The 26,177-nt window shown below is 47.4% G+C and overlaps 1 protein-coding gene across 1 annotated transcript; it reads left to right on the top strand.

Annotated features, from left to right (window-relative positions):
* Positions 1-2,219: 2,219 nt before the first annotated feature.
* LOC144145637 (uncharacterized) lies at positions 2,220-8,279 on the top strand. Its single transcript, XM_077677311.1, has 3 exons — positions 2,220-2,373; positions 6,696-6,815; positions 7,800-8,279. Exons 1-3 carry the CDS (start codon positions 2,314-2,316, stop codon positions 7,947-7,949), a joined length of 330 nt encoding a protein of 109 aa, XP_077533437.1. The 5' UTR covers positions 2,220-2,313; the 3' UTR covers positions 7,950-8,279.
* Positions 8,280-26,177: the final 17,898 nt, after the last annotated feature.

Raw genomic sequence — 26,177 nt, 5'->3', positions numbered from 1 at the left:
TTTCGTAACAGTATTGACGAAATTGCTGTCGTAATCGTGAACTATTTGATATTAACACGATATTTTTGAAAATTTAGTGACTACATTAGTATTACGTCAAATATAATTAACCAGGCTTCGCATTTGCTAAAATCATTCGAGATTGAACTTCCTTCGAATAACGCGCAATGGTTCCTAATGGGCTGGAAATACTTGCAGTTTTATGAAATTACTTCATGTGAATTGGAGTTAGAATAGTAGGTTGCGGTCGGTGAGTTTCAATTACTACACGTCACATTTAATTACTGACGTTCTACTCGAAATCTCTTACGATTCCTTTACACCAGCTGAGGGCCGTCCAGAGGGCTCACGACGCGGCGGTGAGGCTCGGCCTCCCCGTCCCCATGTGGGAGCGGCCCGCAGACCTGCCGCTCTGAAGGGTGGCGGTACTCCTCAGGATTTCCAATAAAGTTCATTGTCTGTCTGTCTGTCCTTGAAATTGCCACAAGATGAGGCAAAATAGTGGCAATTAGTTGTAACTACTTACGGCGGCAGCTTGGAGTTAATCGGGAGTACTCAAAATTATTTGTTAAAATATAAACAGAGTTATTTGAATCTTGTTTCACTCACAATAAAATTGAATTGCCTGGAGTTCCTTGGAATTACAAGAATTCCAATGTTAGTTACCGAAGGCTCAGAAAGTGGCTTTGGGTGTGGATAGGCGTGTGTTCAGCGCACCATTGGATAACGGTGTGTTGCTAGCTTCGAAACCCCGCTTGCATATGTATTACGAAACCTTCATAAGTCAATAAAGAACGCTCACGGGTTAAAACGAGAAAAAAGATATGCTAGCCTGTTGCTTGATTCCTGCACATGACCCACGGAAAGGAATTTCAACGGCAACATTCGTATTTGTTCAAAGAGAGGGATAATGCGGAGAACGAACATTTGTTTCAGACGCTGAATTTGAACAATTGAGCGAAATCGTAAAATTTTCCGATATAGTAAAAATTTTGCAAATTTTCAAAAATTTTCAAAATCTCGCACCGTAACTCTAGAAGCCACATCCGACTTTGCTTTAGCAATAGGACGATCCCAGTCAAAAATGGCGACAAGAAACATTTCCGTAGTTTTGTCGTATTTTGACGTGTCGTGCTGTCGTCTTGTCTTATTCTTTTCGTGTCGTGATTCCGGTGTTCGGTCGTGTGTCGTATTCCTTTCCTGATTTTGCTGTTCAGTCGTATCGAATTCCTGCCTTGTCGTGATCCTAATGTTCCATCAAAAGTTGCGCATGCTTTGAATGTTATTTCTCATTGAGAAGAGTAACGTCAATGGCAGTTGTGTTGTGACTACAGGAATGCTTGTCGTTGAAAAAATTTACTTCGTCGTCACGACAGACATGTGTGTCGTACAAACAGAGGGCTTTGTCGTAACAACAGGACTTCTGTTGTCACAGCAAAGTTCTTTTGTCGTAGGACAAGTATTCTTGTAATGTTTTCGCGGTATTTCTGTTGTGATTTTAGACTGGGATGGTTGCGTAAGTGCACAAAAGAATTTGTTCCAAATTCAGTTTTTTTTCAGATTTTATTTTAATCTATCAAAATATTGACAGCATCTGTAGGCAAACATCACACGCAGTATATGAACTTCAGTCACGTGTAGGTTACATTTACATTCGATATTCTGTGTTTCTTGAACGCATGTCTTTAGCATTCAATGTAAACAAACAAGCGAACAACATAATTTTACAAGTATTACATATTTTGAGGATAATTGTTTTTTTTATGTTTGACGAAGGAAACGTCCTCTTTGCAGACATATCTGAAGATAGGTCGGATGACTGATCGGAATTACCACCTTGGATTGAGTAATTTTGGGACGCCACTATTAACAACTCAGACGACGTGCAAAAACACTAAATTTCTCATGAAGGTGCTGTACCATTCATATAAAAGGGAGGCGCAAGGTAACCGTATTGCAAATTTCCAACATGTCTACGTACAGTGCGCAACAATCTTGTCAATAACACTGCGTTCAACTTGAACTAGTTACCTCTCAAAACTTCGGTCTCAAACTTGTCACTAAAAACGTTGAGGTCAAAATATATGGTTAAGACTTCAGAATGACACAATAGTTTTCTTCAAATGCTTTTTCGGCCGAGGCAAGACAAGGCTATAAGTACAAAACCTGTGTTATAGACAAGTGTGTTTCCCTCTGCCCGTGTCCTACCTGTAGCTCCAGGAGCTGGAGAAGATTTCCCTCCTGCGAAAGCCACCCGTCGGGCAAGACTGGTGCGTGAGCTTCGCACTCGGCGGGCTCCTTTTCCGCTATCACATGGGCCTGAGCTTCGGAGACGACGCCCAGACAGGACCGAAGAAGATCTCCCTCTCTGAGGTGCGTACCCACGTTTCTGCACTAACCGTCATTGACCGTGGATCGAATACAATTGTTCTATATCTCCCTCCTCCTTCCTGTTTCGAGCTGTAATGTGTATACTGCTCCTTCTCTCTGGGAAAGAAACACATGGGGCAACCTTGGTCATCGTAATAGTGTGCAAATTGCAGATCATCACTTTCTCAGTGCGTGCGTGCGGGCTTGTGCGTGCGGGTGTGCGTGCGCGTGCGGGTGTGTATTATTGGTTTAGTGCGATGGTATTCGACTCCGTCGGCAACAAACCTCCGGAGCAGTACAGCTGCCGTTGCCCGCTTATCTTCCTTACGTGGCCAACGGTTTACAATTTGCCTGCGCTCCATTGTTCTATATTCTTTCACAGGTGTGCTCTATTGAACGCACACTGGCCAACAGAGGGAACTCGAGGCTCCTTTTTCTCTTCGTGCAATAATGCGAAGAAAAAAATGGTCCACTGAGCAAAAAAATAAATGACATTCTTTCACCCTGTGAAGGCTTTGCTCAAGTTGGATTCCCTATGTTGGGGTTTAGCCATATTGGAGATTTACTGAGTACAATTATAAGAGCCGGGGCGCGACGTCTACATCACAGATTACGGACACCCCGGATTTGTGGGCACAGAAAATGAACTGTTATTTTAGCGCTGGTGCACAAATCCGAGTGAAGCTTCAAGTGCTTCGCACAGGTTGTCGACCAAGAGCGTGCACCATTGCCCAACGTCAGGCGGAAGAGAAACGCAGCCCTTGGCGAGGAGTGTAGAGTAGTCCGGATACACACGGCCGCAGTGGAGGGCAGTATAAAGTGGCGCGGTAACCATGTTCCCTCCGTACATGGGCATGATTCATGTGCGAAATGCAGTGTGGGAAGCCAGCTTACAAAGGCCAATCTTGCACCGATCCCTTTAATGTGAATCACCTCTAACGAGAAATGCGTTGCTAGGGAGACATTATTTTGGGGGGCATAATAAGCCGTCTTATAAAATAAGCATATGGAGCGTCTAGAACATTTGTATTTTTTTATAAATGTTTCGCTAAGTTGAAAACACGCCGCCAAGTAAATTGTTGCCTCCTCGTTACATACAGCTTCGGTGTAAAACGCGGTTGCTGTCGTTAGCTGTGGTGTTGGAACCGGTGTGGGCTTCAGCGTCGGTAGCAGTGAAACGACGTCTACGCCACGCGTCTTAGAAGCGTTCTATGGCATGACGGATGGTATAGCGCGAGCCTAAACAGGGCTTTAATGACACCACACCCAAAAACCGGTGGTGGTGGTGTCGGGAAGCGCAAGAACGTACTCAAATGAGTAAACAAGCAGGCAGCGAAATTCACCATCGTAGTCGTAATCTCTTTGCAGGGTGGCAGCAACCACCAGCGGCGGAGTGCGCTAGGAGAGGGAACGAAGACTTTCGAAAGCGTAATGTGTAAACGCGTCACGAAAGAAAGTCTCTCAAGCAGGAAATCAAGAAAGCCTTTTGGAATACGAGGCAGAGGCGAAGGGTCTCAGGTGTTCAACTGAGCCTTAATTATTTTCCTTTCAGTAGCCGTAAAAAGTGCTTACATCACCGGATCTATTTCGTAGGCAAGGGATATGGAATGTGTCATAGCCAACAGAAGTTTCTCGGAGCGCTTTTTTACGTTTTGTTTGTATGGGATGCAGTCGGGAATGCTTTCCTGCCAATCCAAGGTACGCGGCGCCATCATTTTCTGTGAGCGTTTGTTCTGAATCCCAAGCTATCGAACGCGTTGGACTCACTCGAAGACGCGTGAGACGCTCCTTTTAGTGCGCAAGCACTTAGGCGTCCGCTACGATAGTTTGGTGGTGGCGATGGCGGCGGCGTTGTAACCGAGCGAGCGAAGACAACGACAATGGAGGAGCGAAGTGTGGCGAAAGTGTGAGGGGGAGGGCAGAATGCTTAGCCCGCAGGAGACGCTCGTCGGAGCTACTGGAGAAAGAGTGAGGGGAAGGGAGGCATGCGCTGTTATGGCATGCGCATGCATGCATTAACAGCGCATGCATACAACTCCAGCGGGCCGCTATTTGTAGGTCGAAATCTTTACTTATTGTCGTGAGCCAGCATGTTGTTTCTGGAGGCCTCCTATCTGGCCTTCAAACGCTAGTTTCCCCTAGGCTAGAATTGACCCGCCATCGCTAGAACTGCCGACGCGATGAGCAGTGCCGACGCAGCAAGTAGCAAGCGGAGCATGCGCGCCGGATGCTAAATGTAAACAGCCGGACGCACCGCTGAGCGGGACCAATGGCTGCGCGCATGGAGTTTCTTACAGTATACACTAGAGAGGAATTTGGCGCTAGCGTCTATTCGGCTCACATCAAGGTTGTCTGTGTCATCATGTATCGCGATTATACATCGCGTTCGCCTTAGTTTCATCATTGGCTTGGATTGAAACGTTTTAGTTACCGAAATTTAAACAAAGTGCCACAAAAACGCGAAGAATGGTGTGCAATTATGTAAGTGAAAAAATAAAAACAGGCTGTTTTAAAACTAAGAAAAAAAGAAGTAAAGCGTATTTTTGCCGAAACGGTTGTGCCTTCTATTCCGCAGGCCGAGGTTGTAGTTCCGAACAATGTTAATATCGGGGGGGGGGGGGGGGGTAACTCCTTAGAGACTGTGATTTTATTAATTTAACCATTATTTCAAATAATACATTATTTGAAGAGTTTTGAAAGTGTTTCCAGCGTGCCTATGACAACGTTGCCTTCGTGGTGAACTGGTGCACCGCGGCCGCCAGCTAGTTTAACAAGAAACATGAAAACGTGGCGTTAAACAGTCGAGGACGTTGACAAGATAGGACGCATACAAGCGCCCGTATGTGCCGTATCTTGTCTTTGTCGAAGGACGTTTTGTTTCTTATTTTCGTCGGCTACAAATTTCGCGGCGGCATATTACCCGCTCAGTTATACGTCCTTCGACTGCGGCATGAGCAACGTCAGGTGCGATCACGCATTGCCTGCTGTTTCACTGAACACCGCTACCACAGGAACGGGAAGATTTCGGCTTCCTTGTAGCTTGTAAACGTGTTAATGTTAATGCATAGTGAAGAAAGCAAATCCCAAAAACCGCTTTAGAATCCAATTGTCATGCCAAGACCAAGCCAAAAAGGGGGGTCTTCCCATGAACCCCCACGACGACATGGCTTACGGGGCGCAGTTTCCTCTCTAGTATACGTACTAAGAAACTCTATGACTGCGCGTACCCTTGACCGCAAGCGCCCTGACAAGTGTTTCTAGGTTGGTTTACTTGCGCTTATCATCCACAGCGCATTGAGGCGCGAGGAAAGGGTGACAGCTGGGGCAGCTTTTAAGGCCCGTTTATGTTATATTTCTGATGCAATCGCTATGGAACCCGTTGAAGCCAGTGGGAGGGACGAGATGCGGCAATTTGTTCTGTGTGAGAAAGCTGGTATAAAAAACGTCACCGCCTGCGAGAGTCTGCTGCGCCATTTTTTGGCGAATCTTTTCCTTTCTGGCATCTTATGGCATGGATGTTTGTCACAGCATAGGGATGACAATGGGGTTTTGACGCAATCAGCCAAAGGGAACTCTAGCACCATTACAAGGTGTAAATCAGCGTAGATGGCAGAGGAGCATCACGGCTGCCCTGGCACACTTGATACTTGTATTAGGCCTAACTCATAGATATTCATTAGGACATGAAGGGCACGACTAGTTAGTTACATGGGAAAAGAAAAGGGGTTGGGAGGATGGATGAGTTGGTAAAGTTGTCTAGTTGGTAATTTACAGTCTACGGTTAACGCCTGTGCAGCGCTCAAAATCCTAAAAGAGAGCAAACTGCCTTGCAACGGTGACCGTCACCGGAGTCGTCGATCCGAGGCCCCCCCTCCCAAGAGTATTTGCCTGGGCCTAAGTAAGAAGTCCCCGTATTTTGGGCGTATGTTCAATATCACGGGTACAAGGGGTTCTATTCGCTTCACAGAGGTTCAACTCATGGTAGCGCGGTAGATCAAACATGCCAATAACATACCTAGACGGCTTCGTAAACAAACCCGCCCAGGGTTTCTATTGTGCAATGCGATGTAACTACACCTGATAGCTCCAGTAATTTTTATGATTTTCCAAGATCCTGACGTAATAACGCGATATTGGTGTTAAAAGTATGCACTAAAGCATCCACTACCTCGAACTGTACACAAATAAGTCTAGAAGGCACCCGTTCGCGAGATGTGCTAGCACTTGAAATGCCGCGGAGTAAGCGACATGAAGCTGTTATTTTATGCGCTACTGTGAGACTGGGAAGCAGTTGCAACACAATGTCCTCCTCCTCTTCTTCGCAGATATGCGAGGGATACTTCGATCGGCGCTTTGAAGACCTGCGCACCCTGTCCTTTTACGCGATGGAACACTCGAAGCACACGTGGGTCGCTTTCGACGATGACTGGTCTCTCTCACGCAAGGTACTTCGCCATGCCGTTCTTTTAAACCTGTGTATGAATTTAAATGAAAAGGAATTTTCGAACTTTTATTGCTGGATACGTCGTCTTCATCGGCTCACCAAATGACGCCACGAGATGGCTGCAGCTTAGCGATGCAATGAAATAATATGGCAAAGTTCAAATCTGATATGGCATAGCACAAAATCTGATCCTTTATGTTCTCAGGCGGAAGTTGAAACAGAGGTTGAACGAACCTATTATATACCCACAGCAATTTCTAGACATCCCATTCCGGTACCAAAGTTCATACTTGTCAACATTCTTGAGCCAAAACATATCAGTACGCGAACCGGAGACGAAGCATAAATACACAAATTCTATTTGCAGTGTTCCTTGATTAAAAATACATGGATGCTTGTTTTTATGAACAATACGCCCGGAAAACACAAACCGGTCGCCCGCCGAGCCCCTAGCGGCATTATACAGCGTCAAACGGAAATTGTTTTTCGACAATATTCGTCTGGTTCCCCTGACGAATATTGACTGTTTTTCGACGGGGGAGCCAGACGATTATTGTTTTTCGACAAGATGGTGATGACGGCGATGAGGTCGTATGGCAATGAATGCGGTTCCCGCCATCAATTGATGGCGGCGGTGCTCACCGCTCATCAGTGTTCTTTGGCGGTGGCGGAAGTTAACGTAGACGAGCAAACCCGATCGATGTGATCACAGTGTCCTGAATCATGGGGGGACGTGCGGCCGTTTTTCAGCCCTCGTGTTGTTGCGCGCGCGGTCCTCCTTGTGATTTTGGCCTGCAGTAAGAAAATTGTAAGTGGCAGTGTGTTGCGTTGAGCGGCTTCAGGATTGGTGTTAAGGCGGGAAAGGCACAACGTTAAGGTGTAGGCAGAGAACACCCCATATCGCAAATCCAGCTTGCAAAGCGTAAGGACGCAAAACAGCCTATACAGGCTTCGTTGTAAGAAGTGTTTGTTCCACCTCTTGCAGGCCATATTTGTCCAACAGCGCGAAAGCCCGAGACTGTGCTTGGCCGTGTACCATGTAGAGCTGGACGACCACCGAGAAGCATGCGGCACCGGTCCCGCGCCTGTGCTCCAGAGGCTTCGCAGCCTCGTCAACGGAAGCACGCGGCGATGACATGCTCACGCAGCCACTCTCAACCTGCCGTGAAATTACGTTGAGCGAAACACATACTTTACGAGAACTATTGCGATAGTTCGTACCTTAGCCTGAAATGGACGATAATACTTGCGTTTTAACTTTTATTTGCATATGCCAAAACTACGGCTTGTAAACGGGACGGTATAGATAGAAGTACAATGTTAAAGTCGCATTATATTCAGTTTAGTAGAAAGACTCGCCACGTCCCTAAACTAGGGGCCGATGCGCTCTGATTGTTGGTTTTTTCAGAATGCCCTTTTTTCTATGGTTATGATGTCTTATTAAACACGTCCATTTTGCCGTTAAGTGACGATTGCTATCATGTAGCCTTGTATGTCTTGTGAGCAATCACTGCAGATGACGCAAGTTTTTACGCTTTATTTTAGAATGTTGGGAACAGTTTTATTTATTTATTTTATTAGTAAATACTGCAGCCCCATTGGGCTATCACAGGAGTGGGGCATGCAAAGCATATACATCACCCGTACAACGTACACTGACATTGTTCAACAGAACCACACAAAAGGAAAAATCACGAACACTCCCAATACACACTATAATGAACACAGTGACGGTATGGATATGTTGGTGCGTAAAAAATAGCGGATAGAAATGCAGACGAAGAAAGAGAGCGGGTGGAGTCGCCAAGCAAGTTCCTTTGCGTTGCATTGCTCTACATTACGTGAAAAAAAGCTGTATTTGGAAGTCTTGGTGCAGGCGAAGTAGGGGTTCAGGTTTAACTTGAACTGGCTTCTTTCTAGTAGTGCGGGGTTTGGCAAACGTTGTAAGGGAATTCTGCGAAAGGCGACGGAGCCATTTATGATGCAGTGCAGAAATTTCAGAGCCTCAATGCGCCTGCGCTCCGAAAGTGGTGTCAAATTCAAAGAAGACAGTGTTGAGGGTGGGGAAAAATAACGATCGTAGCGGTGGCAAATAAATAGTACAGCTTTCTTCTACAGTTTTCTTGTAAGGGCTCCAAACTGGAGAGGCATATTCGAGAAGCGGTCATATGAGGGTCTTATATAACGTTAATTTAGTGTCCTTAGGAGTGTTTTTTAGTGTACGGCGGAGGTAACCTAACATTTTAATGCTCTTTTGCAGATGTAATCAGTGTGTAATGCCAAGAGAGGTTCGGGGTGGTTATAATTCGTAAGTACTTGTATTCTGTGATCCTAGCCATAATTGCATCGTTGAGGATTTAATCAAAACGGGAGAAGTGAGAACTTGGTGAAGGACAGTAGAACCGTCTTGCAGAAGTTAATTTTCATGTCCCAGCTATCACACCACCTGCAAAACCTTGCGAAAGACTCCTGCAAGTGGCAGTGGTCCGAAGGTGAATTGATTCTGTGGTAAAGAACAGAATCATCAGCATAGAGGCGAATTTTGCAGAAATGTCAGATGGCAAATTATTAATAAATAGTAAGAAGAGTAATGGTCCCAAGACTGAACCCTATGCTACTCCCGAAGTGACTGTGACAGTGCCGGAAGTTTTGGAGTTATAGGATAGATATTGACAACGATCTGAAAGAAAACTGGGGATCCAGGTGACAAGAAGCGGGTTTTGTGGAATAGCGTCAACTTTAGACAACAATTTAGTATGGGGTTATGAAAACGAAGGCTATAGCAAAGTCAATGAAAATGGCGTCGACCTGTTTCCCCGCATCGAGGGCAGCTGAAATATCATGGACAACTTCACTCAGTTGGGTTAGGGTACTAAACCCTTGCCTGAAACCATGTTGGGTTTTAGACAAAATGTTGTTTTCCTCAAGAAATTTTATTATGTGTTTGTATACTACGTGCTCTAGGAGTTTGCAAGAATAGGCTTTCAAAAAATTGGTCTGTAATTATTTAAGAGCTGTTTATCTCCCGACTTAAAAAAGGCAGTTACCTTAGCACGTTTCCAAGATTTTGGTACATCACCCGTAGCCAACGATTTTCTAATTATAACTGTGAGATATTGGGACATCCGTAAGGCATAACGTACTAATTGGTTAGGTATGCCGTCTGGGCCAGCAGATGTTTTTGTTTCAAAGTTGAGAACGAGATTTAATACTCCGTCCTCACAAATAGTAATGTCGCGGATTGAAGAAGATTGACTGGGCACAACGAAGGTGATAAGCGCCGTACAGTCGCTGGAAAATACAGATTGGAAATGAGTGTTGAAAACATTTGATATAGTTTCCGGATCACTCGTAGTCTCACTACCGACAATGATTGATGTGGACGATGAGTCGCGTAGCAAGACTGAGCTCCAAAATTTACGATGGTTGGTTGTTAGCAAGTTATTTAATTCTGCGCGGAAAAAAAATTCCTTGCTGAGCTAATTTTTATTTAAATTCTTCCTTTTCCTCGTTAAAACGAGAGACGCTTTCCGGATCATTCAGTCGCCTCTGTCGCCTTAATCTAGCAACATGACGAAACAGATGCAAAATCTCTCGCGACGTCTAAGGAATTTTAGGATTTTTCTTTTTTGTTTTAAAAGGAACGAATCGCCTTACGCAAGTTTTTACTACTAAATGTTCAAATTGTTCAACCAGTGAATCGACGTCACTTGGGGCGGTGAGTTCGTTAAATGCATCGAAGCTAGCTGTCAAATACTCTGTGATCGAAACATCGTCAGCATTGCTGACGTCCGGGAATGGAGTGAAAGTCAAGCTTGATTTGGAGACTTGCGAGTTTAAATAAACAATAACGGCCTTATGATCGGAAATTTCCTCAATTTCATATTCGTGACCTGTTTCCGTGATACTAGAGCTGAGGAATACCAAGTCCAAAATAGCCTGCTCTCTAGTGGTAGCGTGGACGATTTGAGAGAAGTCGAAGTCCAAGGAAAAGTTAATGCTGTCACGGCTAACACATGAATCACGGGCGGAGTACGTTAAGGTTTTCCAACAAATATAAGGAGCGTTAAAGTCACCCATGAAAATGAGCTCAGAGGAAAACAGATTATGGTCATAAATGTGTTGAACAAGGTTGTGGAATACCTCCACTGAAGATCCAGGAGGACGATAAAACATGGCGATTACGAAGGTGCGACCATTCAAATACAGTTTACAAAAAATGATCCTGTCTCGATAGGTGCGGATAACACTGAAGACTTCAGACCTGCTTAGAATAACAAGGCGACACCTCTCCCTCTCCCATTCACCCGGTCCCCTCGAACGGCAACGTAGCCAGGATGATGATGATGATGGTTGGAGTTTTTTGGCGCAAGGCCAGGTGGGGCAAAGAGCACCAAACAAAAGTATCTAAAAAAATTAGTGGCTACTAAAGCCGGAATAACAATAAAATCAATTAATGGCAATGGTGATGGCTGGTGTATAGGGCCAGATTTGATTATGCGTGATAGGAAATGAGGTTTAAAATCTTGACGTCTGACAAATACTCAAACACACGTTTCACGGAAACCATGGCATCGTCACCTAGAAACAGCGATGGATGTAGGGGAATATGTTGTCTGTAGAGTTCTCTGAAGTGTTTGTGTCGTGTTGTGTGAAGTGCCTTGCATGTGATTAGTATGTGCACTACGGATAGGGCCTCTCCGCACCTGCTGCACTGGGGTCTAGAAGATCCCCTCAGCAGATACGAGTGCCTTGCATGGGTGTGCCCTATCCGCAGCCTACCCAAGGCGACTTCCGTGTGTCTGTTGTGTGAGTCAGATGTGTACCGTCCCAAGTGTGGCTTTATTACATGTAGTTTGTTGTCTGTCTGTTCATCCCAGTGTGTTTGCCATGTTCTGCACAGGTGTTGTCTTATGTGTGGCTTGAGGTCTGTGTGGGGTATCGTTGTAATGTCTACAGTGTTCCTGAGTGCAGCAGCAGCAGCCCTCTCGTGTGCCAACTCGTTCCCAGCAATCCCAGCGTGTCCTGGGACCCAGCAGAGGAGCAGCGGATGCTTTTGCGCATACAGAGACATGATGGTGTTGAATACAAGATTAACTATGTGGGTTTGGGGGGGCTTATGCGATGACAGTGCGCGAACAACACTCATGGAATCTGTGTGGATGATAGACTTCTGAATTTGATTTTCAAGTATGTGTTGTACAATAGGAAAAATTCCATACACTTCTGCTGAAAAAATGGTGTGTATGCTCATGGTTCTGGCTGCATTAAAATTCGGACCATGAGCAGCGCAGGAGACCATAGTGGAGGTTTTAGAAGCGTCACTGTAGAATTCTGCAAATGGGTATTTAAACTGCAGAGACAGAAAGTGCTGCACTATTGCAGCTCGCGGTACCCGATTTTTGTCAAGTTATAAACGAAAGGTCACAGGACACAGGGCGAACTTGCCCTGAATTCCGAATCATGTACGTCTTTACTTAGCCAGGTCTCAGTGATGCCAAACACATGAGGGGCATACGAAGAAACAAGTGATAAGAAACTAGGAAACGTGTTAGCAATATTTCTTGCATTAATGTTGACTCTTGAAAGTTTGTTCAGTCATTCAGGGGGTGGTGCGGATGCAGAAGACGACGGAACACTACTGGGAGACTATAAAGTAGTGGCATTAGCAGTGAAATTCGACTGCGCATGCGTTTTTTCCCGCCATTTTTTCATACAACTAGCAGCTTCGTCCCATTCATACCGAACATCATCAATAAATACGTGGTGAAGCCTCAACTTGACAGAGGAGCCATTATTTCTGAAACAGGTGGATGCATCCCATAGCTTCTTACGGATGGACCGAACCCTGGCAGAAAAATCTTCTGTTACGTGCGAAGCTAAGTCCTTCAGTTTAAAGAGTTTATAAGAATTGAAAATTTTCTGTTGAAGTTCAGTAACTTCAGCATCACGGGTCGAGGATGGCCCTGACGCAACCTTCCAATTCGATGACAGCGCTCGATTTGAGGACATTCAACGCTGAGGGGACCAGTGATTAGGCGAGAAATATTGGCTAGAAGATCCGCGCTAGTTTTTTTTACTGTTCTGCCAAACCATGAAAAATAATATTGTCACGCCTTGACCTGTTTTCTACATCGTCGTTTTTTTGAAATCAGATCTGTCACAACGACGGAAACATTGTCAATTTTTGAGCGCAGGTGATCCTGAAGCGCACTATTTTCTACAACAGGGCTGCATGATTCAAGCACTGCTACGCGGGATTCGAGATTGTCGAATCGTGAGAACCGACTCTTGAAAAGATTTTATACAGGCGATATCTTCAGCCATTTTTTTCTGCCCTTCAAGCAGTTCGTTAAACATGCCAATAACTGTAGAAATTTCAGAAGGATTTGCAGCGGCTATTTGCCGAGCGGAGTTTGAATCTGTTTGGGAGCGAGTAGTTGGACCAGAGCTAGGTCCTTCTGCGCTTTGAAAAGTCAAGGATGGGTTGGGCTTGGAGGGTCCCGGGTTGTGTTCAATATCTCCGCTCAGCAAAAGGCGATCAGTGCAGAAAAAAAATTCGTGCCCTTCCACCTTTTGAAGAAGGATGACCTGCAAAGCTGGACGCAGTTCACGTAGTCCACGAAAAGAAACACGTTTATCGTAATTTGCGACGGAGCCTCTTTCCTAGCCAATTAGCTGAACGAACTTCTGACGGATCAAAACTTTGTTCTGGCAGATAAACATGGAACTGCCTGTGTCCCTCCCGCGTCGAAAGCACCTTACTGTTTGTGTAAGGCCGGGTTCAGACTGTGGCCTCAACTGTCGTAACAACATTAAAGAAGCAGGTCATTCCACGTCTCAGCCTTCCGAACTGTGTCACATGGCATTTTTTACGTCCATAGACAACGACATGGGGTTTGCGTCGGTGTTCTTAATATAGCCTACCACACAAACCCAATCCGCTCTACCACTAAGGATTCCGGACAGGTCCCATTGGGGCGTTTAACGTCCGCGTGTAAATCTCGCACCAGCACAACGGACGCTCCACCCATCAGTACGTACATGAAACCTACAGCTGCGCGTGCCCGCCTACCCTCCTCCCTCCGACTATTCTCCTCTACAAACCTGCGCACACATAAACCGGCTACCGGTCGTGTGCGCGTGCTTAGAAGTTACAGACGTCGTCGAAAATATCCCTGAAAGCCCTCTGAAGTGATATTGGCTCACGCCGGCGTTCAACCGGGCACTTTTCTCTTCATCCGGGAGGAATTCGCCTCGCCGCTACTCCACGTGCTGAACGTGAGGCGGTAATGGCGGTGCCAGCAGCTTTCCGTTGTTTTTGCGCCCATTCTCGCTTGTTTTCGGGCCAACGCTTCGATTCTTGCTCTTCCTCCAAACGAACGGCATGCATCCGTCCCATAACGATTTGAAACCTGGAAGCCCTTGAGCTCTATCCCCGCGTACAAACACGTGGTGGTCCCCTTTCGTTCCTCCTGTTATGCTTCTTCATGCGTATGTAAGACTGTCTGTGTAACACATTAACCCACACCCGAAACATTCGATTGAGGAGGACAGCCGACTAACCGCATTGAGTCATGTAATTTTGACATCTAAATCTCCCACCAGTAAAATCGGCGTTTCATCGGTAGCGGCATGAAGCCTAGCTGTGCGTGAAGCCTAGCTGAAGTGAAGCCTACCATGAAGTCTAGCTGTGAAAGACACCGGTGAAAATGTCGCTCAGAAGGCCTTCCAAGATGAAAAAGAAATATAGCCTTAAACTGGCGTTCCAACTGGGGAAGTTCCTCTTCTTCGGGGAGAGATTCGCAGCTACTTGGCGAAGTGAAGTTGCGTGGAAACGGCGATGGCGGGTTTCGGTCGTTTTAGGGGGCAGACGTTACCTGGGCTCCGCGGGAGCGGCGTCTGTTTATGTCCACGTAATCGAGTGAGGGAACGCAGTAGCGACGAAAGAAAGAAAACGGAGATGAGTGTCGTCATCTTTCTCACTGCCTTTTCCTCACTCATGTTTGTCGCCACCAAGAAGCGCCCTACCCCTGACACTTTCCACATACGCTGTTCCATTCTTCGCTAATCCAAGCCTAGTGACGTTTGCGCGAGAAGTTTAAACACGATATGCAACAACATGCTTGCTGCTGCCTTGACCGCGGCTAATCGGAACCACGTGACATTTGCGCGGCAGGTTCAAACACGATTTGCAACATTCTGGCCGGTGGCGACGGCGCACTGCGAGGTAGCAGCAGAGTGGCGCACGCCGCCGTACGTTCGGTGATCGCGCGAACACTTCCTGAGACGCTGCAGAAAAGCGCCGTGACCGATAAGACTGCAGCTTGCGCTGCACACAAATTTCATATTAGGGAGTGTAGTAATCATCAGTACATTCTTAAACGCCCATCCGTGCTTCCGTTTACTTTTCACAATCTTCTGAAAACCGCAAAACGCCATTAGCCGCTGACTGCGCGCTTGTGGCGAGGGGTAAAATATACGTGAAAGAGGTGTCAGCGGTGGTGACGAGGATCCCCGGAGCGGCGCCGAGTAAATTGATGATACCGGAATGAAAACTGGGGGGGTTACACATATACTGCTTGGCAGTAAATCATTTGAACACAACGAAACAACGTCAAATGGGCAAGGCAACAGCAACAGAAAGCGGTCATCGTACCGCATGCACCGAGCATTTTGGTAGTAACATACCTGCACAAAAAGTAGACGATGGGTGAACATCGTGCCGGCGTTGCTGCCGCCTTGCCCACTGACGAGAGATGCCGAGTCCTCGGCTTTTATACCCCTTGTGAATGACGTCACGGTCCAGCTGGCGTCTGTGTAGCCTTGATCTGCGCAGGAGACGTTGTACCAAGAGGCCAGTCGAAGAGCGGTAGGCTTGTCCTTGTACGCGCCGAGGAAATCATAGGCATGCCCACCAGACCAGTCCCGAAGCAGGCTGTCACAATCAGCCACGCGCCAGTGCTGTTGGTTTTGAAGAAGCGGCCATGATGCTTCCGCTGATGGCTCGGCGGCATTCCGGCAGGCTGGCGCTGTGGCGAGGTGTAGATGCTGCACAAAAAAACCCGCCCGCATCTTCCCACGGGGGGAACTCGAGTAAATGCGTCGCAGAGTGGTGGGGGTATCGCGTGAATGTTGCGTAATTGGGTACGGTTTGGGAACGCTTAATTGTTATTTCGTCTTTATTATTCTTATTTATTGAATGAAGGAGAAGCGAAGGCAAGGAATGTAAAGTTGAAGTCTGTCTTTATTGCTTGGTGCCGTCAAGCAAAGCGTCAAGTCAAGCGAAAGCCAAGCAAAGACGCCCTTGACTGAATTCCGAACGCGCGCTCCCCCGCTTATATACACACCGCCCGCGTTCGAGGGAGCGGAGTACGGGGGAGACACGCGCATGCGCACACTTCCGTACACAAGCGCGCGAACTTTCCACGCACCCACCACCAACGCCCACCACGCCGTTATCACGTGTACACGCCCTGCCGCCGTTACTGTTGAGCGCGACGCAGCGCACGGGTAGCTACGACGCATGCGCGCACAGACACGCTTCCCCCGTACCGCCGCAGCTGTTGTTGAGAGCGACGGAGCGCACGGGGTACACGCGCTCCTCCCGCACCGCCGCACCTGTTGTTGAGAGCGAAGAGAGTACGGGGGAGAGACGCGCACCTGCGCTTCGACGCGACGCGCATGCGCAGTGAGCGTGTGGACGGCGCCGACAACATCGACGAGTGACATCGCGAGCCTAAGAAATGCACCACATTTAAAAGTGAACTTCAACCCATCGACATTCCCCACGAACCATTGTTTCGGGCGGGCTTAGATATACTTGGTCCTTTCCCACTATCTACATCGGGAAAGAAGTGGGTTGACATTGCTACAAATTACACGATGCCGTATGCAATCACGCGCACTATAGCAATGAGCTGAACAACGCACGTCACCGACGTTCTTCTATGATGTTCTCCTGCACCCCGGCGCTCCTCACCAGCTTTTAACAGACCGCGGCAAGAACTTTTTGTTCTTAATGACTGCCCACAAGCAGTTGGTGCTTAAGGACCGGTGCGGGAAGTCGGTGCTTAAGGCAACACCACGCCAACGAGAACTCGCTGGCGCGTCAGTGCAAGTTCGCGCGTGTTCTGTCAACTCGTGCGTGGAGCAATGAACGCTACAGCGCAAAAATAGAGAATTCAGTGTAGAAAACATTGGCCAAAAACAAATAAATCAACTGCAAACAAACAAACCTGCACCGTCGGGGACTCGGAACTTCCGACTTGCAAAACAACAAACCTAGTGCTCAAGAAAACTCGGCCATTAGCAGGCGCTGGGAGCGATGGAAATATAAGGTATATACTGTATAGTCAGTTTACATTTTTTATTTTATTTTAGCATTTCAAGTAGCTTAGATGACTATTTCTTGTATATCACTAGTGGTGTACGCTTCCCCCAAATTCCCACAATATCACACGTATAGCGACTGCATTCCTTAGACGGAACAGCGTTCGCAGATGTGTGGTCGTGCTGGTCACCGCTGTGCTAGTTCGCGCAGCGCAAAAGGTGCTTTTTGCCTCTTGTTTTGCTCTATACGATAACAGCTCCAGTCGAATTCAATTCCTTAGTACCTATATTAAGTTCGCCAACTCTTCTCCGGCCTTCAATTGGCCTTAGATTTTTCTTCTAGCGTACCAGTCAGCGCAGCGTTGCATTTGCGCTTGTCTGGAGCAAGTTAGATTTAGAGCTTGATACAGCCTACAAACTAACACACTAAAGGCACATTCGCCCGGGCAGAAAGGTGCCGTGGATTAGTTTCAAGTGAACGAGTGAATTTCAACAACCTGCCGGCCGTCGGCCGATTAAACGCTATGCTGACTGATTTTGTCAGAGGGTCGACGAGCCATGCAGTAGCAGAGTCAAGCCAAGCCTTCTTTCCTTGACGTCATACGAAACCTTGCAGGAAATCGGTGAGGGTGGATAGGCGAGGACGGCATTTTCGAATTGACTTTTCTACTGAATAAAGTCGCGTAAATGCATCGAGAGTGGTCAAAACATGGCCTATACACAGTACTTACAATTTGCACCAGTGATCCCGCAATGTTTACAAATCCCTTGAGTGTCTCTTTAACAGTAGAACGGCTTTTGATAACACCCAGTATAATCAAGTCATTCAGCTGTAATACCATCTACACCATTTTTGCTTAACGCGATTTTTTTTATCCCGCCGCGGTGGCTCAGTGGCAGCTAAGACGTTACGCTGCTGAGCATGAGGTCGCGAGGTCCGTTCAGGGCCGCGGCGGCTGCTTTTCTGATTGAGGCAAAAAGCGAAAACGCCCGTGTGTACCAAATTTCGGCGCACGTTAAAGATCCCCAGATGGTCAAAATCAATCCGGAGCCCTCCACTACGGCGTGCTTCATCGCCTGCATTGCGTCGGTGCGTAAACCCTACAATCAAACCATTTTTTGAACGCCGACGTGAGAGCCCAGCCGTACAAGGTGGAGTTATCTGACAATTTGCTTCATGTGCAGCTCTTTGTCAATGTTATCGCTTTGAGCGCGTACCAGACGAACAAATTATGGGTGGTTACTTTTATGAATGCCGAAGGGGCGAAGAAACTTGCTGCCGCTGGGGAACTCCAAGTGAAGAGCTGTCGTTGCCTCGTCATCCATCGCCGCCTCCAGGGTATCCTGTTAAAGTTGCACTGGGGGCTGCACAACGTCACGGAAGACAAAGTGCCAAGTGACTGGGAGTTTTACGGCAGAGTAACGGAAGCGTGCCGGGACCGATGGCGTGTGCCGGGCTGCTTCACCCAGATCGCGACTATGCGCCTGCTCACCCTGCAGCTGAGTACCAGTGTCAGCGTTGACGGCTTTTCCCACCAGGTACGCGTCGTCGGCGAGCAAGCCCTGGTCGGGGTGACCGCGCGGGTGGCCCTCTGCCTCCGCTATTCGACGTGCAGCCAAACTTACGAACGCTTATATGGCAATCGCTCTGACGTGTCCTATACAGATGCGGCGAGCTCCACTGACAACCAAAGCATGGTTGCAGTGACAACATCCACAAACCATTTAATTTCATGCGCATCCATTCGTACGACATCCCCTGGAGACGCCGATGTACTCGCCATTGCCTTAGTCCTCATCCTATGTTCCAACAGAGTCATCATCACTGACTCTTAAGCAGCCTGCCGCAGTTTCCTTTCAGAGAGGGTGGCACCAACAACCCCACGGGCACTTCAGCGATACCGTCCATCTCACCGAGTGGAGATCGTTTGGACACCTGCCTATGTTTCTGCAACGGGCAACAGCTTCGCCCACCAACAGGCTCGCGAACTGTCCCACCGAGCCCCCGAGGTCACCGCAGCTCCGACACTACTTCTCACCTATCAGGAAATTGCCCAATTTTACCGGACCACCAGAGAAAAATTCCCGTGCGTCACCAATTCCTCACCAAAACTCAGGAAATAACACTCCCACAATTACAAGCAGGGACGTACGAACACCCGGTTCGATTGAATTTATTGTTTCCCACACAGTACACCGCTACATGCACATTTTGTCCAAAGCTAGGTACCCTCCAGCATATAACTGTGGAATCCGCTCACGTGAACAGCCAGCGCCAACCTCAGATACCACAGTTCCTGAAGGTTACTGTGTATTGTACACAGACGCAGCCCTTCTCCCGCACGGAGGACGGACCGCTTTCGTCAGTTCCACACACTCAGCACTGAAAGGCTCGCGCTGTTATTCCACCGACACGCCAGACCCGCTGCTACTGGAACTCCAGGCTGTATATGACGCAATCAAAGCTGAAAGTGCCCTCCCTAACATCAAAGAGGCGCATATATACACAGACTCACTTAGTGCTGTGAAGCACCTAAAGCAAGTGAAAAAGACTCCCCTGATTTGCCAGAACATTCACAGCCTCCACATGACAGCACAGCTAATGGTACGTGTACATTGGGTACAGGGGCACGGTAACAATTTTTTCAACCAATTAGCGGACAATCTTTCGCACTCTCCGGCCCCACCTGAATCTGAATCCGCCCCTAGCCCTCTTCCTAGTGATCCACGCTCCCGCCTTTTAGCCATGAAATCTCTTCTGAGAAGGGACACACGTGCCCTAATTCCCCCGTGTGTCTGCTCCCTCCCCCCTAATCTTTCCCGGGTGGAGGAAGTTTCTCTGAGGAGGCTTCGGGCTGGGGTGGCTCTCACACCTTCAGTCACCTGGACTTGGAGACCCGCACCAGAAGACCCAGGAACATGTCCCAAGTGTCCGGCTTCGGCGGCTGCAGCTGATGTTAATCATCTCTTGTGGACGTGCACAGGAACCAGAACAGCTCGGGACAGTGCGCTAAGAGTGGTTGGTCTTCGGTGGGATAAACCGGGGGACTTCAACCGGTGGGTGAACGAAGACCGCTACTGCAGGTCGCTGCTGAACTTTTTACATCAGACCGGACTCCATGCCTACCTTTAGACTTGTACAGGGTCATCAATTTCTTGACTACCTGTGCTTTTGTACCCGGTATTTTTATTCTACCTAATGTCTTATCTTTTCTTTATATGCCGCATGGCAAAAATGCGAATTAAAAAAAAAAAAACCCAGCCCTACCACCCCTCCTCACCTGCTCTTTTCCTGAGCTGTGGGAGACACTGTTAACAAGCTGTCAACATGAGGACCAGACTCTCCTGGTGACCCGGGCCAAGACGGCGAGGGCAACGCTTGGATTCCCGGACTAGGGTTCCACTCTCACATTTGAGCTCCTTAAAATATTTTCTCTCTCTCTCGACGTGAACGTCGTGTGCCTCACTGAGTTCTCACCGTTTTGGCCACGCCGAGAGCGCGTGCGTTCGCACCTATGCGAAAACCGCAGGGCCGGGCGTCCCAGTGTGTCATGGACAAAAAAAAGGCATAGGAGGCTACAAAGAACAAGAAAGAGGTGCCGGCAAAGGAGGTGACTTCCCCTGAACGAGCACTACGCCGTCTCACGGAAGCTTTCTAGGGAAAGTGGTGGACACGAGGGAAGAGGCGCCGCACATGCAAGCCTTGAAAAGCTACCAGCGAGGGCCGGGCTGCAGTCGTGACGCCATTGCCTTAAGAGGGTTCAGCAGTTCGGCGCCAACTCAGATTCGCACTTTTTCGCTTCATAGATGGCATCACGTACCGCCCCCAAAAAGCTGCGTCAGGTAGTTGCAATCTAGCAGTGTAAAAACAACCAGGACACCGAAGCACGCTTTATTCCGCCGCACGAAAGGAAATATAGCTCCGAGGACGGCATGCATCGCTCGTGCGATGACACGAGCGTTCCCTGATACGACCGAAGATCTTGGCCAACAATGTCAGATATCAGTACGGAATGAATACCGGCATGACTTGGCCCAGATGTTTCTTTTTGCGTTTTTCCATGCTGTTGTTTTTTCTGGTCAACACGAAGTCGGCGACTTGCAAAGAGGGCGAGGAGGGTGCTTCTAGTGGCGCGAATGAAAAGATACATTCATTTCCTGCGACTCCCAGATAAGGCCACTGCGTCTAAGAAGGCGACAGAAAATGTATTTAGAGGTTTTCTAAACCTTTGGTATCAATCTACGCGCACAGGTAAGAACACAGAAATGCGACAGCGCGTATACACAATTCACTTTCGCGCTAGCATAAACGGCGGCGGTTACATGGCTCCGACCGACAGAAGAGCATTGCGGCGAGCTACGAAAGCGGCAAGGAGTGCGTGTGGACCTACTGAGCTGCAGGCTTTCCTCAGCATTCGTTGTCAATCCTGCCGTTTGCGGGATAGAAGCTTGGTTCGCTGTGCTTCTGTGGAAGCCAGGAAACGTGACTTCTTCAAGGAGAATTCTATCCCACTTATGCGTGTTAAATTACTGCAAGGACGATTGCGAGTGTTACGCATGAAGAAAATCACACCAATGTCAGAGCAGAACCCGCCGCGGTGGCTCAGTGGCTAAGGCGTTGCGCTGCTGAGCACAAGGTCGCGGGTTCGATTCCCGGCCGCGGCGGCCGCTTTTCTGATGGAGGCGAAAAGCAAAAACGCCCGTGTGTACGAGATTTCGGCGCACGATAAAGATCCCCAGGTGGTCAAAATTAATCCGGAGCCCTCCACTACGGCGCGCCTCATCGCCTGCGTTGCGTCGGCGCGTTAAACCAAACAATCAATCAATCAATGTCAGAGCAGAAACTGAAAACACATCTCTTGCGGGCGAGCAAATCACGCTGTGCGGCGCTGTGCCGGCAATAACTACAGCTTTATCAGTCCTTCTAGGTGAAGAAGGGTGCCTAAAGTTGTCACCCGCTTCGCTTTTAACATGCAAACATGTTTGTTCTGTGATGAAATTTCTTCCTTAATATTATCCGCAGTCGATATACCATCATTTATAACATTTCTCGAATAGTGAAACAGCTTAGTTGGAATGTTTACCGCTGTATTGCTTTTGAAAAGTTTCGTACAATGTGACATGGGATTTGAATTAAAAGTACACGATTGTACGTAGTATCGACGAGATAACATTTCGTCAAAAAATCCTCAAACAAGAAGAACTATCACTTTCCCGATCACACTATTAAGCCCAATCTAAGCTACGCGCATAGTGGTTCGAACTGTAGTAATTGTGACCATTGCTGCGACGACTTGTGAGTTCTTGGACAATTTAATTTCGCTAGCTGCCCGGTGTTTTTAGCACGAGAAGCGAAACGGGAAAAGGGGTGTTGCGGATGGGATCCAGCCATGGCTCTGCTTAGAACGCTCTTTTATGACCGGTTCTTCCTCTACGTAACAATGGTGATTTCTCTCTTAGCTCGTTCTTTTTGTTATTTTCCACGAAATGTGTTTGGTGTACCAAGATATTCTATTTAGACGGCTTTAAATCCTACGCAGCGCACTTATTTTAGGCGTTTTGTTGTATTGTTTATTTTTGTAAATAAATATAACAAATTATTGTGACCACAAATATTACGGAACTACGAAAGCGCATGTAACAAGTGCAATGCGTAGGTCACAGCTTACGTAAACGTTACCGTAAAGCTAAAGTCATATGTTATACATTGAGCTAAATGTGACTAACGAAATTTGATGCCGGTTTACTTAAATTATCGCACGTTTCTCCTCAATTTTTCATAATACGTCCACACTGCGTAAATTGAGTAGTGTACGTACGTACGTGCATACGTACGTACGTACGTATGTGCATACGCAGGTGTGTATGTATGTATGTATGTATGTATGTATGTATGTATGTATGTATGTATGTATGTATGTATGTATGTATGTATGTATGTATGTATGTATGTATGCATGTATGTATGTATGTATGTATGTATGTATGTATGTATGTATGTATGTGTGTGTGTATGTATGTATGTATGCAGATATGTATGAATGAATGAATGATCTGCCTATCAAGGGCGTTTCCCGTGGAAGTTCAACTGCTTTTATATTGCACTGTCCGAATAACTCATTTACGCTTAATTTCTTTATTTCATTCTTTCATAGCGCTTGCGGTCTTCTGCTCTTTCTATTCTCATTTCAGGGTAGTCATTCCGTTACCACGGTGGTCCAACGGTTATCCGTTTGGGCCAAAACATGCTCTCCCTTAGTTCACCAGTAACACAGTAACCCGAGACGCTCATTCCCAATGTCGGAGCGCTTTTTTTGTCATTGTTTCGGTGGCCACATGGGCCGACCGAAGATTGTTTAGACGTAATAACTCCCCGATTGGGAACTTTGTAACCTATAAATCCGGCTATCAGATGCTTTTCGGCTGTTCAGGTGCCCCTTGCTTCTGTTCTGGCCGAAGATAAAGCCCGGCGTGCGTGTGGCATGTACAGCTCCGAGTGACATGAGCCTGAGGGCGCAGCTTCGCGGCGCTCAGCTTCCACCCGGAGCCCTTTATCCTCATCTGGTGTGCTTAGGTTCTGAGTGCTGTACCTCTGCACGCAGTTACAATTTCGGAAATGCAATAATCGATACGAGATGAACTCATGATCATCTACTAGTTAATCATTACAATCAAGCATCTAACTTAGGATAATTGAAACGGTGATTAATCAAGTCAAGTTACTTATTTCCATAAATAGCACTTGGCACCTGCCACGGCCCCTGATCACTTAGCGCAAGAAAAACAGGTTTACTTCCAAAATCCAATTTTTTTAAAATAATTAGTCTCGATGAAACACCCCGTATACCCACACATTTCTTTTACCCATTTTTGATTTACTACCCTTGCTTATGTGTTGCCTCTGTATGCCTTATATTCCTCATTTACCCAGTGCCTCACCCGAGAAGGCACACCACTGTTGGTGAGCGCTTCAACTAAATAAATAAAATAGTGCGTGGTTGCACGCTTTGGGGGCCGTGAACGTAGGCGTCTTCCTAAATAAACCAAACATTCCAGAAAACGGAAAAATTCAGCTAACACAGAAGATTTTGCACGTATGTATGATCATTCATGAATATTTTTGGACTTTTTGGAAGAGAAGCTTCAATGTTAATATGTACAGACAACGCAAAGAACAATGCATACTCAATTGTGCACTATTCGAAATCGACACGTCCGAAAAACATTTAAAGCAATTGGTAAAAATTAACCTCCAGCACTGACCCAGTAATTACCAGAAAATAACGCCAGAAACAAGAGTGAAAAGTTGGGCTGATCAATACATAAGTTTCTAAGAAACCCGCGCATCAGGCGGAACACGAAGAGAACTTGACAAACACTTGCGCAAGTGTTTTTTATACTTCTCTTTCCGTCCTGTCTGATGCGCTCTTGCTTTCTTTCGAACCATGGAAAGACCCATGCAGATTAATTGAATGCCTGCAACGAATGCAAAATTTCTGTACTTCCTGAAACTACCTTTCAACGTTCCGTTAACAACGTTTAAAGAGAAAAATAGACCGTTTACTGTAACAGATAACGCGAACTGGGCAGTCTCACGCATTGTCCAAGACTACATGACGCAGCGTTATAAATAGTCGCAGCGTTCACGTGGCTGAGACAGACGCGCGTCGCAGCCAGCTGAGGCAGCGGCGAGATAACGAATATGCGCCTGCTGACGCCGTGACTACAAGGCGACTTCCGAACGTGGTGTACCATGTACGGGCATGAGGTCAACTCGGCGTGGACTGCGCCTGGTGCGCTTTGCAAAAATTGAAAATTTGGGACTGTAACACGCTGCAGCCACATCTGGGATATAAGCGCGCGATAGTGGGGAGCTCCGGATGAATTACAACCACCTGCAGATCGTTCTGAGAAATCTCGACACGGGGACGTTGTTCCTTCTCGCCTCCATCTGAAGAGCGGCCGGGATGGCACCCGCATCTTCGCTGCGCTTTTGTCGCAGCCACGCAGTGACGGGCATCTGGACATATTTGTTTAGGCTGTCCGGTAGTGCACGGGTACTGCAGGGTTGCTATGGGAACATTCCCGTGTGCTTGCTTTTCGCTTTTTTAAATCGCTAAATTTTGATTGATTGTAGGGTTTTATCGCGCCGACGCAACGCAGGCGATGAGGCGCGCCGCAGTGGAGGGCTTCGGATTAATTTTGATCGCCTGGGGATCTTTAACGTGCGCCGAAATCTAGTGCACACGGGCGTTTTTGCTTTTCGCCTCCATCAGAACAGCGGCCGCCGCGGCCGGGAATCGAACCCGCGACCTCGTGCTCAGCAGCGCAGCGCCTTAGCCTGAGCCACGGCGGCGGGTAAATTGCTAAATTTTGCGTTGCCGTTGTGTGATGACTGTATCCTGGGTAGTTGTGTTTTTGCTTCCCGCAACCCTGAAATCACGGCGGTGTTCCACTGAGCAAGGGACGTCGCTATTCCTGTACACACGGGTCGTTCGCTTTAGCCACACTGTATTCGTATAGTTCCCCGACGTGGGACGCGTGCGTGCTGCGTATCTTTCTATGAAGTATTTCAAGGTACAGGCAAGGCACGGAAGTTGCTATCGAATTGATCAAGAATCTTTGAGTAGCACTCTGATTTATTCCGGACAGCAACGGTTATTCGTGAGTTATATGGACGTGGTAAACTGATTTCGCAATTCTAAAAGATAGGTGTGAAAAATCTCCAGAAAATACAATGCAAGATAATTAATTGCATGAAATCGCGATGCTACTTTGGCGTCAAATTTTACTGGCATGCTTGCACCCCGAGTTACTTTGTATCAAAGTAACTCTAGAGAACATCAAGTAACATCAAAGAGCTCTGGCTTGCACCTACGTGTGCCTTCGTGTTCATGTGCTTGCGTGTCAGCGAGTGTATGTGTACGTGTGTGCATGTCCGTGCCTGCGTGTGTTTGTGGGTGCGTCTGTGTATGTGCGCGGGAGCGTGCATGCGTGCGTGTGTGCATGTATGTGTGTGTGTGTGTGCGTG

Source organism: Haemaphysalis longicornis, unplaced genomic scaffold (assembly GCF_048455015.1).
Source record: "Haemaphysalis longicornis isolate Haplotype H1 unplaced genomic scaffold, Haemaphysalis longicornis Haplotype H1 scaffold_7, whole genome shotgun sequence".
Classification (NCBI taxonomy): Eukaryota; Metazoa; Arthropoda; class Arachnida; order Ixodida; family Ixodidae; genus Haemaphysalis; species Haemaphysalis longicornis.
The sequence above is the reverse complement of the archived record's forward strand: the minus strand, read 5'-3'. Positions and strand labels throughout refer to the sequence as shown.

What these genes read in the sequence shown, in the direction of transcription:
- LOC144145637 (XM_077677311.1), top strand. Translation starts at nt 2,314, where the DNA reads ATGGGCCTGAGCTTCGGAGACGACGCCCAGACAGGACCGAAGAAGATC. An exon ending in AGAAGATCTCCCTCTCTGAG is followed by an intron (nt 2,374 to 6,695) that starts GTGCGTACCCAC and finishes TCTTCTTCGCAG; the next exon opens with ATATGCGAGGGATACTTCGA. An exon ending in ACTGGTCTCTCTCACGCAAG is followed by an intron (nt 6,816 to 7,799) that starts GTACTTCGCCAT and finishes CACCTCTTGCAG; the next exon opens with GCCATATTTGTCCAACAGCG.